Source organism: Musa acuminata, chromosome BXJ3-4 (genome assembly GCF_036884655.1).
Source record: "Musa acuminata AAA Group cultivar baxijiao chromosome BXJ3-4, Cavendish_Baxijiao_AAA, whole genome shotgun sequence".
NCBI classification, from domain to species: Eukaryota; Viridiplantae; Streptophyta; class Magnoliopsida; order Zingiberales; family Musaceae; genus Musa; species Musa acuminata.
This window is the reverse complement of record NC_088352.1, coordinates 33,430,475-33,442,993: the sequence shown is the minus strand read 5'-3', so window position 1 is coordinate 33,442,993 and position 12,519 is coordinate 33,430,475. Positions and strand designations below refer to the sequence as shown.

Sequence of the window (12,519 nt, the reverse complement as noted above, 5' to 3'; positions counted from 1 at the left end):
GAACGGCAGACAGGCTTGCGATATTATGGTGTCCTTCTTGTTTGTTGTCCGGTACAGATCACATGGAGATCTATCTTACTATTTACATGGATTGGTTCCCCGTCAAGGAACGTTATCCCGGAGACCTTGGCGAGACCGCTTTACCCATTCTTTTCCTTGGTATTATTATTCGTGTAGGGAGGGAACGAAAGGATACCTACCACCAGAGTTGGACAGCCGATGGTCTCTGTCTCTTATGGTGACCCCGACCTAATTAAATCTCCAATGGCTCCTCTTTATGATGACAAGCACCCAAATGTGGAACATGATCCACTGACTTTATTATGTGAGGACAACACAGCATACACTACTGTATCACGGTCTGGTCTGTGTGATGAATAATAATAAGTGCAAAGCGCAAGAAACGTGGCAAGAAGGCTCAATCTACTGACAAGTAGCATGATGCCCTCCTCGGTCGATTGCCAAAACAGAAAGCAAAAAACCATCGATCGGATCGATTGACCCACCGGGCGGGTCGTCCAGTCATCCTCCGGTTATTTTTTCTTATTTTTCCTTTTGAAGGAAAATGATAAGAACAGGAAAAGGAATAAAGAAAAAGGTACTCACAACAGTGGCAGGCACGAGTTATCGTGGTCCCAAACCTGACCCCACGGCCACGGATCGATGGAGACCGCAATGCACGAGTGGCTTTTTTTTAGCTTCTTAAAGTTGTGGACGTCTGCGTATACATTTTCCAAGTGTCCCCAAGTCTAATGATGATTGGTGTGAAGCTTTCATGTGGATACAATTGGGAATTAGGGGAGTGGTTTCGCCCGATAAGACTCGGTTCCATGTGGTAAATACAGAGCCTACAGGTCTATAAATGGGCCAAACAGGCGAAGGCCCATAAAGCCCACTCGTTATACGAGTCCAACTCGCATACCACCTGAGCACTTCTCCGACCACTTAGACCCCCACCAAGCGGCGGCGTTGGTTCGTCGACAACGTCGGAAGTTTGTGTATATATATATATATATATAAGATACACAGTAATCGAATGACAAAAAAACCTCAAAACTGTGATTGTTCATGTCGCCACCACCATCATTCCCCCCATGTTTGGAATCTTTTTAATCGTCTTCACTCGGTTTCAACCCACAACTTAATTTACAACCGTCATCCATCTCCAATTTCTCTCCCATAACAAACATATGAAAAAGAGTAAAAAAAAAAAAAAAGTATGTTGCCGGACAGCCCCCAGCGATCTCAATCAGAGGGCTGCGGCGAAACAATCAGGGCACCTGACGAGCCCGTTCTCGTTGCACTCGCCGCAGGTCCGGAAGCCCCCGGTCTTATCGCTGTACCGCTTGTGACTACCGCTGCACGTGGCGCAGAGAACGAAGCGCACGCCACTGCAAGCTTCGCAGTCGAAGGCAGAAGGCGGTAAAGAGGCGATGCCGTCGACGAGAGCCTTGAGCTCGCCGGACTCGTGCAGGAGGCGGATCTCATCGGCGCCGCCAAGGCAGCGGCCGGCGAGGAACAGCTGGGGGAGGGTGGGCTGGCGGCAGCCGAGGGCGACCTGGAGTTCGGCCAGGAAGCGGGAGTCCATGGAAAGGTCGCGCTCGTCGACGGCGACGCGTAGGCCGCGGAGGATGGAGCGGACGACGCGGCAGTCCTCGAAGGTGCGGCGGACGATGCGGAGGGAGGTGAAGTATAGGACGAGACCGTGGCGGCGGCGATCGAGCGGATCGGAGGAGGGGGCGGCGGAGGCGAAGGCGGAACGGAGGGCGCGGAGGGCGGAGGAGGCGAGGCGGGCCCGGTGAATAACGCGGCGGAGGGCAGGGCAGGAGAGAGGTTGGTGGGGGTCGTCGCGGAGGAGGGCCTGGATGTCCTTGAGAGTGGGAGAGGAGAAGGTGGGCGAACGGCAGGTAGCTCCGGTGGCGGTGGAGGATGGGGTGGCCTTCACCCACTGCGGCCACATGAGAGCAAGATGAAAGCAGGGATAGAGAGAGAGAGAGAGAGAGAGAGAGACAGAGGGAGAAGATGGGACGGCAAGTGGTTTTCTTCATAAATAAAAAGGGGAATTCTCTATAAATAAAAGCCTTCGGTTTTTATTTATTTATTTATTTATTTCTATTTACACAGAGCGCCGCCATTTCTAATAATTCCGACGGAACTTCCCACAGTAAATGACTGGGCGGCCTTTTTCTTTCCTCTCTCCATAAATAAATAAATAAAGGATCAATTGGAATTCTGTGCAAAGATCTTTTAATGATAAAAATATTAGTAAAACAATCTTATGTATTGAATATGTAGTGAAATATAAAATTACCTTCCAGTCATAGTTATGATTATCTAAAGCCTATGTGTGAGCACACTAAAACTCAATTAATTAAATTACACTTATAAATAATTATGAACACACTGTGAATCCTTGGATTGAAACACTTCAAAATAATTGGTGTCTTCCTAAGATATCTATGCCTTAATGGACAGCTATAGATTGATGTTGGTTGGATTAGGAATCCAATTAATTATATTTAATAAAATATTTAATATCATGCTTAATTGTTGTCATCCATCATACTAATTTTGATAACCTTCACACTTGGCTAGTAACAATAATTTTATTTGACCATTAAACAACTTCCTATCATCATTATGATTATAATATTATTAAAATTACTATTAGACATCAAGTGTCTTGTAGAACTTCAATAATTTAAGGGATTCCGAGAGTTCTCCCACTTTTCACAACATCATAAAATGATGATAAGAGATAAATACTTTTTGTATGACCATAAAAACAACACTAGTCATTTTGCAACTTACCTTTATGAGTTAATTATTTTATAAATAATTTTTAGTTATTTAAGGTTCAGAAAAACTTTATTTGCATACTTTATGTGGATAAAATGAAATACTTTTATTTCTAAAAGTATGAAAATAATATATTACATCAAATGTTAAATGAACTAACAATCCTTATATGTTCAATATGATCCTTATACTATATTTGCTGGTAAGCCTTTAGTCATGAGATCCATAATCATCAGTACAATGATGAATATTTATTTAATTAATATCTATGTGATCTTTAATAGTAAGATACTTTATTATTCACTGTGATTTTAATTTGTAGTTTCCACACATTCACCAAAATTTTAATTTGAATATCCTAATGATCTTTTAAATTTATCTCTATAAATTTCTATGTCAATAACACATGAGTCCTTTGTCTAAAAATTTTGAGAAAAAAAAATATTTTGTTTGATGTAGCACACCTAAATAATTACCAGCAAGTAAAATGTCATCAATATATAAGACCAAGAAAATTATTTTGCTTTAATGACCTTAATATGTACACATTGATTCACAATGTTTTAAATAAAATGGAAATAGATAATAATATAATGAAATTTAGTGTACTATAAACTGAAAATTTATTTTAGTCTGTATATTAACTTCTTTAAATTATAAATTAAATAAATTTTATCGTAAAATTTATTATGATCCCTATTCAAGAATATTATTTTCACATATAAGAGTAAAAATGAGTTATTAGAGTCATGAATGAATCATTCTTAGGAACAATAGAGAATGTATCATGTCTTCATTTCGAATAAAATTTCTTTTTTTTTTTCTTTGATGGTGAAAGTCATGAATGGTTTATTTTTTTATTTGTAGTTTATTTTTTATTTGATTGAAATCTTGAGAACAACTTAGGAGTACCCACTCCTCGCTTCTATACTTTTCCTAAATAGTCTTTACTAAAAGCTAAACATTCTAATTATCACTTCTCAAAATAAAATTACTGAATCACTCGAGGAAAGAAAAATGTATTAGTGCCTCAGTTTTGACCAAATTAGATCAAAATTAACTCGATTTTGAAGGTTTTCCTAAGATGTTGATAAATTCTAATAAGTAATAAATAATTATATTGAATTGCCGGAAGAAGCAATCGTGGAATTGAACAATCAAAACATTAGCAACCAATCCTTGAACCTCAAATAAACTCTAGCTCTACCGGATCATAAATATACATATATTTTTGTTCTTTTCTCTGAAGCAATTTTGGAATTTCCCCAAAGTCCTAATTAAGTTTAGGTTATTGTACAAAACATGATTTAATTATGATAGTTGTTTCCTTAATTAGGGTCTACGTTTAATCCTTGTTTTCGTTAAAAAATGGCTAATCACACTAATTGCAACTCATTCATAAATGTGTTTCTAAATTAGAGTTGTCTATGGTTTTATATATATGATTAATAGTCATATCATCTTGAGCTTGTTATATACATACATAGGACAAAAAGGAGAATTAAGCACATCCAAGCTCTTGGTTAGTATGTTATATGTATGTGTGTGTGTGTGATGTGAAGTTAAGAGGCATCCAAGTGACCAGTACTCACTCGTGAATGAATGCAACTACTAGTCTTTTATTGTTGTCCATATTATTATTGAATATTATCATTCCGATTTCACTTCCTTTGAACTCCAGAGTGAGTTCATCTATTAGGCGGCACTTACGCTAATGATTTTTTAGGAAGGCCAGAACAGATGGAGGAAAGCATTCGAAGGACTTCGACCAAATCGAGTGGTCTAAGCTCCACACTTTTCTTTTATTTATTATAGACACACACATGAGAAGATAAGTGGCATCTCCTGTTACGTCAGGCAGTGATTAACGAGTCATGGGGGCGGGCTCTTCGATCGTGACGTGCATTCGTTCTTTGACGCGTTTGGACGACGACTCAGACGCTGTCACCTATGTTGCTTAGGAGTTTCTGAGAGAGTGCTGTGCTGTAAGCCAGTAGATAGAAACAACATACATAAACCATAGAATCATAAAAGGAGTTGCCATCGACCGACTCCCAGATGAAGAAGATGGATACAACTGTCCTCCCCCACCACGAAGAGATCGCATATCCAAGCAAACTATTTAGTCGCTTGAACTACAAGTTGTGCGTCACCAGCACAATACTCGATGGTTCGTGGTGTCAAAGCAATGTGACACACTCACCGGTAACCTTCCCTTTGCTAGTTCAGCAACAGCATATATATTGCTGCATCTGCTTAAGTGGTAATGCTGCTCATTCATATGCTCTACCTAATTGGCACACGGTTGGGCTTCAAGTTTTGAGATGTTTTCTTTCAAAGCAACCAAAAGCTTTAGATTTAGATTCCGATGAGATAATTATATAATATTTCATGTAATTAACTATCTTTAGTATCGCGATATTTTAAAAAGTTATATTAAAATCCTTACGCTTACAAATATAAAATATTTAATCTTGTTATTCTAACAAAATCATCTCTTTTGATTTTTTATTTTATAAATTATCTTTTTAACTTTGTATAAGGATATCAAATGTAGAATTTGAAAGTGTAGTAAAAATGGAGATACTAAATAATAACTAATTACAAAAGACAATCTATAATTAATCCTCCCTTCTGATAAGGATAAAAATGAGCCCTTTGAATTATCAATCTAAACAAATCACATGATGAAAATAACATCGAGTTCATAAGATGTCCTTGGTTTCATCTGCCTTTGAATTTGAACACAAGTAGACATAATAATCCAGAAGGGTATTAGGATTATTAGACCACCAAGACGACCTACCGTCGCATCATCTTGTGGAGAATCTCTTTATCAAATTCGGAGCTGCAGCTGCCATCAAAACACTGATATCCAAGGTAGAAAGATTAAAAAAAATGCCCTGTGCCTTATTCGAATCATCAGATTATCCTCCCAACTGGTTTGCATGTTTTAGCACCAAATTAGGAAGTTCTTTTCAATTCCAATTAATCTCAAGTACAAATTGCCAACGAAAGCTCGACAAAGCATATCAAATATGACTCGATGAAAAGGGTCGAACAATATCTGCATACGGGACAACGGAAGCTTCAACTTCAAGACAAGGAAATTTTTTTTTCAAGGAGTGAACCATCACCATATGACTCCTTGGCCCAAATTACATGAAATAAGTGAATGAAAAAATGCTCAATTATCTGAAAATATCAGCCCACAACAATAATAGCATCAATGTGAACAAAATGAGCACAAATTTATCATTTCATCTGAAACTGCTCAATGCAGTAATTAGCAAGGCTCTCTGACTTAATTGAGCCAAAGCAATCATCCTCTAGACATGAGGACAATGAATCTAGGCAAGAACTCTATATGGAGGTATGATATTGACTTCTCCTAGAAACCCTGTCGAGAAAGATCAACTGGTACCAAGAGGAAAAATCAATGTGTGCTTTGACCAAAAGTTGATTTTATGTAATCGTCTCGATCTTATTATGTAGATTCCTTGCTGTCAGGGTGCCAAAAACCTTTTTTACCAACAAGAATATGCTGTTTATAAAGGGAGGTGACCCAATGAAGAGAGTGTAGTATGGGACGCATCTTTTTTATCATCTCCGTGGTGTCCTGAATGAAAACCCATCCACCCGGCCTCAGTATACGATCCATTTCTACCACTACATCTAAAATGTCACACCTGAAAAGAGAATGTCATAAGACCAGCAATTTAATCACACAAGAAAATTTCATTAACTAAAACAAGATATTCTCAATTTACCTCTCTGTCAAATTCTCAAAAAGAAAAGTCGAACGCAGCATATCGTATGTCCGAGGATATGTATCAAAAGATTCACACCAGTCATGGTATATTCCAATGAGCCCTCTGTCAAAGATAATGTGCAAGGTATCTGGACCATCAATAGGTACTACATTCATTACCCAGAGAGGCCGGTTTACAAGTGCTGCTGCAAATCTGGACAGAAGAATAAATCTCTTAATATACCCCCAATATTATCAAAGAACTTTTAATGCACAGAATTTGTTAGAATTAATTTATTACACAACTATTTGATAAAATCCTCTGGGTGACAGAGCAAAACAAATACACTGTGCATGCATACATGCATACAGATCTAGATGAATATGAACCTATCAGAAAGATCATATAAGCTTACATATACAAATATATGCAGACAGATATGCGCACACAAAAGTGTTTGTTAGCCAATATAACAAAGCAATGACTTTGTTCTGTTCAAGGTAAGTTCATGCAAGATTACACATAATATACTGAACCATACCCTCCAAAGCCAGCGTTCATATCCATCACATTACGGATATTGGACCAGTTGATAGCAAGATCATGAAAACATACTTCGGTTACAAGCTTTTCCCAAAGTTTCATGTCGACGATAAACTTTTCTTCAGCATATTTGTTACTCTGTTCTTCTGATAGACTTGATGACTTACTATTAAGTCTGTCAGGCCAGAAAGTTGGCCAATTGTCTTGTTGATCTGAGCTTAAAACTGGGATCCTTGGGAGACAACTGTCAAGGGGGACATACCTGCAATTGATAGCAATTAAAGCAGTTTCAAACAATTAGATAATATCAAAATAATAAGAACAATATAACCAGCCCACAATACCATGAGATACTGGGTCTATTTTTCTCAATGCACAAAGGTGGATTATTTTCTTTCCTTTCCTCATAGCACGTATTTCTGACAGGTTTCTGATATATCACAACTCCAATTCCTGACGCATCTGTAGATTTCACAACTATCTTCCAGCAAATTGAGTTTGTCAATGCCACCATAGCTGCAGGAAATATATTAAAAACAGAACTCCTGTCAGCCAAAAATTACTGCAGAGTTTTAATATGCATGATAATGTAGTCAATAGCATTAGAATTGTTAAAAATAAGTCTGACGAGGTTTCTTGACTATAAGATTACATAAAGGATCAGATGCCTTCTTACATTGGTAACGAAAATACTTACTAATCATGTGCAAGATATATCTTCAATCCTTACTATACACAGCATCAACAAAACTAAGAACTGACAGTGCCTAACCATTTCTAGCCCTAACAGTGAATATATAATTTGACAAATTTGACAAACTTGACCAAACTAACCATTCCAGACAGCTTGGTCCCTTCCATCGTCACGGTAAACAGGTGTTGCAGACCACACAAAGAAACCTCCAGGCCTAAGAATCCTATTAAGCTCCATTAATGGTTTCCCACCTGCATGGACAAAGGAATCATATAAAAATTACAAATGTTTTGTAGACTATATAAGGAGATAACCAAATTGACCAAAGTCCAGCAGATACCATCTCCATCCCAGTGGACCCTACATCGTGCACAATGAATCAAGTCAAATACATTATCTGGAAATGCAAGCCTTTGAGTTCCAATTACTGAAAGAAAAGCAGGAACGCCCCGCTCTAATGCAAATTGTATCTGAGCTTCATGCTCATCTTTTGGGGCAAATGACATGGTAATGACATCCTTATCAAGCAAATATCCACCAAAGCTTGCAACGCCACAACCAACATCAAGGATAACCCTTGTGCGTCTTCCCCAACTAACAATTGGGAGAATCTGTTCAAAATGAAAACTATGAATGACACTATTTCAGAAATCTTGTTTAAAATATTTCATGACATCAAGAGATATACATTTTAAAAAAAAGCTTCACAACAGCTTTAGAAAGTTTGTCATCCAATAGGTGCTTTAAGATTTCCATGAAAGGATAAGCATTAAAGATATAGAAATAAAATTAACATGAGAGAAGTTTAAAACTTGTTCATTTACCTCCAATGGTTGCCTGAAGCCATCTAGATGACAACATAATGGCAATAAATCAGATGATGCAATTTCAGTTCATACTTAATCAATTAACGAACCAAGAATGATCCTGAGGTGATAATTATATGGATGCCACAAAGATTCCTGTTTTAGAATGGGTCGGTTTCTATGCCAAAAAACTGCACATTGGAAGGGAAAAAAATATCCCAATGCTAAAAGAAGTGCTTATCAACTAAAGTTGTATCAAAACTAAACCTCCAAAAATAAAGCCAAAATTAAGTATTCATTAAGGAAAAAAATACAACAACAACATAGCCATAAGTCCTAATTATTTGGGGTCGACTACATAGATCTTTTACCAGCAGTATGATCTATAAAATCAGTTAAGGTTTATGTTCATGAGATTTAACATAGTTTTACGTTGGTTGTCAGTGACCTAACGCAACCCTCTATCTTTTTTATTCGAACTTCGAACTGAAATTGGCGATGTTTCTTTAAGAAAAAAATAACAAAAAAAAAATGACAATGGCAAAAGTTTTTCTTGTAAGCATATGGCTTCCACAAGAGATCCAGATGACTCTAGTGGGTGCATCATCAAGAGTAGGATAACTACAATAACACCATTGTGAATATTTTTTTTTCCAAGTAAATTGCAAAATGTTTTCATTTGCCAAAAAGCCTTATGATTTATTGTTTTTACGAAATCAAGGAAGTCTAATTAAAATAGCATGTACACATTTCTTGCATTGATAATTATAGCATATCTATTTTCTCAAATTTTGCAGAATTTAGGGTTTTGCATACAACATTTTCTGATTTAGTCCCTTATCTTAACTCATAGTGGCGCTGTGGTAATAAACGGTTGTTAAGATATTTCCATGAGTAATAATTTCTAATTCAAACCACTGTTCCCCTATCAGATATCCTCATTCTAATTAGACAGGTCATATTATTAGAGATATTTGAAGTAACATTATCATAATCATCAGCCAACCTTTTCAATCAAAATGGGCCCAGTTAATTCGAGAAGGCCCTGTGTCTCCACGGAATGGTTAACACATACTCATGACAGGATATTAAATTCAATAGGCTATAAGAATTTGAATTCACATCCTACCCAGGATAAATATGGAGAAGATAGTCTTGCCTCAAAAAAAAAAAAAACCAAAGAAAATGTTTGCTGTGGTTTAGAATAAATCATATTTTCAAAAACAAATAAAACAGAAGAGTAATAAGTCATGCAATCATTTTTAGTAATCTGAATAGTGAATAGTGAGATGGTGCAGTAAGAGAGAGATTTATTAAGCAACAGAGACCTTAAAACTGCCTTAAATTCAACAAAAGATATTTTAAGGACAGAGTTTCTAGCAGGAAAAGAAAGACACAAAGAAAGAATTCTCAAGGTATCAAACGCTTAATATATTTGAGTAACACACATAATGTAGATACATTTCTTCCTATTGGAATAAAAAACAGAATCTCTAAAAGACTGAAGATGCTAGTATACCTGCTCAATGAACTCAATATAGTTCGAGACTCCCTCTTTAAACTGAGTTCCACCTCCAGGGAAAACAAGATAATCAGCTGATTTACGCACCCAGTTCTGGTCTTTCTTATATTCAATAAGTTTTGTGTGAGGGACATTATCATACCAAATCTGCAAATCAAATGATAGTTAAATTTATTAAGTATCACAGGAGAGAGTCTAGACCAAGCTACATTTGTAAATATATGAACTGATAACACGTTGGAACACCTCCTCTAATATTTTGCACCAAGTTATTAAAACATGAATATTTAATGAGGGTCCAACTTTGTAGCATCTGAAGTTCTGAATCAAAACATAAGGATATTGGATTTTGTTAGAATTATCAAAGTCCACATTTGTATCTTGATAAATCAGCTTCTAGAAAAAGAAATAATATTCTGAGGGTGGAAAAGCAATGAAAAAGCAAATATACACTTCAACCGAGCTGGTCAAGTATTCTTTCCATAGTACAGCAATGCGGCCATGAAATGCTGGGTGTGGAAATCACATTTTCAGAAAAGCACAATCTGTTGAGGCACACAAAGTCATCGTAAACGTTTTTAGGAAATGATAGAGATAAAATATTTAGAACTGTGCATAGGAAGGAATTCCAGACCATAAAATTTAAACAAAGCGTTTCAAGAAAAAGCATAAACTGCAACAAGTAGACAATATGTTCCATAAACTCAACTCACCAAACCATCTAGGGAATAAAGACAAGTCCATGCCCATCGATCATTAGTTCCCAATGTTACAGTAGACTCAGAGAGGAAAACAAAGAAAACATTGTGACTGCAGATGGTAACAATTAAGGTCTACCAAAAGGGAAAAGATCATATTACTAATAAAGCAATGTGAAGCTCCACCATGATCCTTGCTAGCAAACATGTTGACCTAAACAACTAAAAGAACTATAACTACAAAGAAAAAAAACAAATCTAGAAGGAAACAGATATATCATATTCTTTGAGAGAAATAACAACTACCTAGCGCACATACTAAATCGGGATATATGGGGAGAAGAATATAAAATTAAGAAGAAAAGAAAACCGCCTGCTTACCAAAGAACCAGTCTCACCATGTCTCTGCTCTTGGGCCACGGTACCGGAACCTTGTAGCCCCGGGGCAGGGGCACGACGCACCTGGGGCTGGGCTTGGGGCAATGCCGCTCCCGGTGCTCCATGTGCCGCCGCGACTTGAGCTTCTTGATGGCCTTCCAGTTATCAAGGCACGGAATGTACTCGACGGCCTGGAACGTCTTCCCGCCCTTGCAAATCTCCCATCTAACCGCAACCCCCTCGCTGCCACCATCATCGTCGCCATCGGCCGCCGCTTCTTGGAGGGGTTCGCCACCGGCGTCGCTGCTAGGGTTCGGACAGGGATTGGGAAGCGAGATCGGAGGGGAAGGGAGGAACCGGGCGGAGGAGGAAGAGGAGGAGGGGAGGACATCTCTGGGAAAGGGGAGGTAACTGGATGCATCAGAGAAGAGGAGGAGGAGGAGTATTAGAAGGGAGAGGAGGAAGAGGGCAAGGAGGAACGGATGGCGGCGCTCGGAAAGCAGAGTGCGTATCGACGTCGCCATTTCCTCAGCTAAGCTTTGTTCTCAGAGACGGCGATGGCGATCCAGGTGATGGGGTCGCAGACGGGAGGCGGATTAGTGGAAATAAACGAGAGAAGTTGACGAGCTCTGGTAATTATTGTTTTACCATCTCTCTGGGCCACATTATGCAATATAAAGTATGTTAGCCGCGACGGTCATCGGCCCCTAGGTTAACACGTATCTGGAAGCAATGATATCCGCCAGCACGGATACCGAGGCAACAACACGAGTCAATTCAGATCGCGGTAACTTAATATTTAATTTCATGTATATCCGATTCATCAAGTAAACTAATCATGGTCGCAGCGAACGTCGACACGTGGCGAAAGAAGACCAAAAGGCGCGACGTTGACACGTAGATATCTGTAGCCTGCAGACGGGGATTAGAAATGTAGAGAGACGATTAAGGTCAAAATGTGAGTGCTTATAAATACATGAGCTGCTGATCGCTTTATTAATAACTAATCTCGGAGCACCTGCATTGAATTAAGTAAATACGGGTAAAATAGTTTGTAGGAACCCGCACCTCAAACACGTGAGGAACCTAATCAAAGTTGCCTCTATTGGTTCTACTGAACACCTCTTTATTTCATATCACGGATTTACTGATTTCAGTAATCCACCCTTTCTCTCTCCCTCGTCGCAATCCACGCCGCTGCTCGGGCGTTACTAACAGAATAAATAAGCACAGCACCATGGTTAGTATCTCAGTTTAGTTAAACACGATTTACTATTCGGTGGTGATGAAGTAGAGAGTACAATAAACCTACCATAATAAGTTCAAG

At 38.2% G+C, this 12,519-nt stretch overlaps 2 protein-coding genes across 2 annotated transcripts; both read right to left on the bottom strand.

The window, feature by feature from the left end:
- Positions 1-1,032: 1,032 nt before the first annotated feature.
- On the bottom strand, positions 1,033-2,046 carry LOC135634812 (uncharacterized protein At3g28850-like). The gene has a single exon (XM_065145439.1). The coding sequence runs from the start codon at positions 1,958-1,960 to the stop codon at positions 1,250-1,252; it is 711 nt and encodes a 236-aa protein (XP_065001511.1). The 5' UTR covers positions 1,961-2,046; the 3' UTR covers positions 1,033-1,249.
- Positions 2,047-5,971: 3,925 nt separating this feature from the next.
- Positions 5,972-12,402, bottom strand: LOC135636975 (probable methyltransferase PMT23). Its single transcript, XM_065149238.1, has 9 exons — positions 12,261-12,402; positions 11,213-12,104; positions 10,114-10,263; positions 8,129-8,399; positions 7,929-8,039; positions 7,439-7,610; positions 7,093-7,356; positions 6,570-6,764; positions 5,972-6,488 (listed from the first exon to the last, which is right to left on the bottom strand). Exons 2-9 carry the CDS (start codon positions 11,714-11,716, stop codon positions 6,287-6,289), a joined length of 1,869 nt encoding a protein of 622 aa, XP_065005310.1. The 5' UTR covers positions 11,717-12,104; positions 12,261-12,402; the 3' UTR covers positions 5,972-6,286.
- Positions 12,403-12,519: the final 117 nt, after the last annotated feature.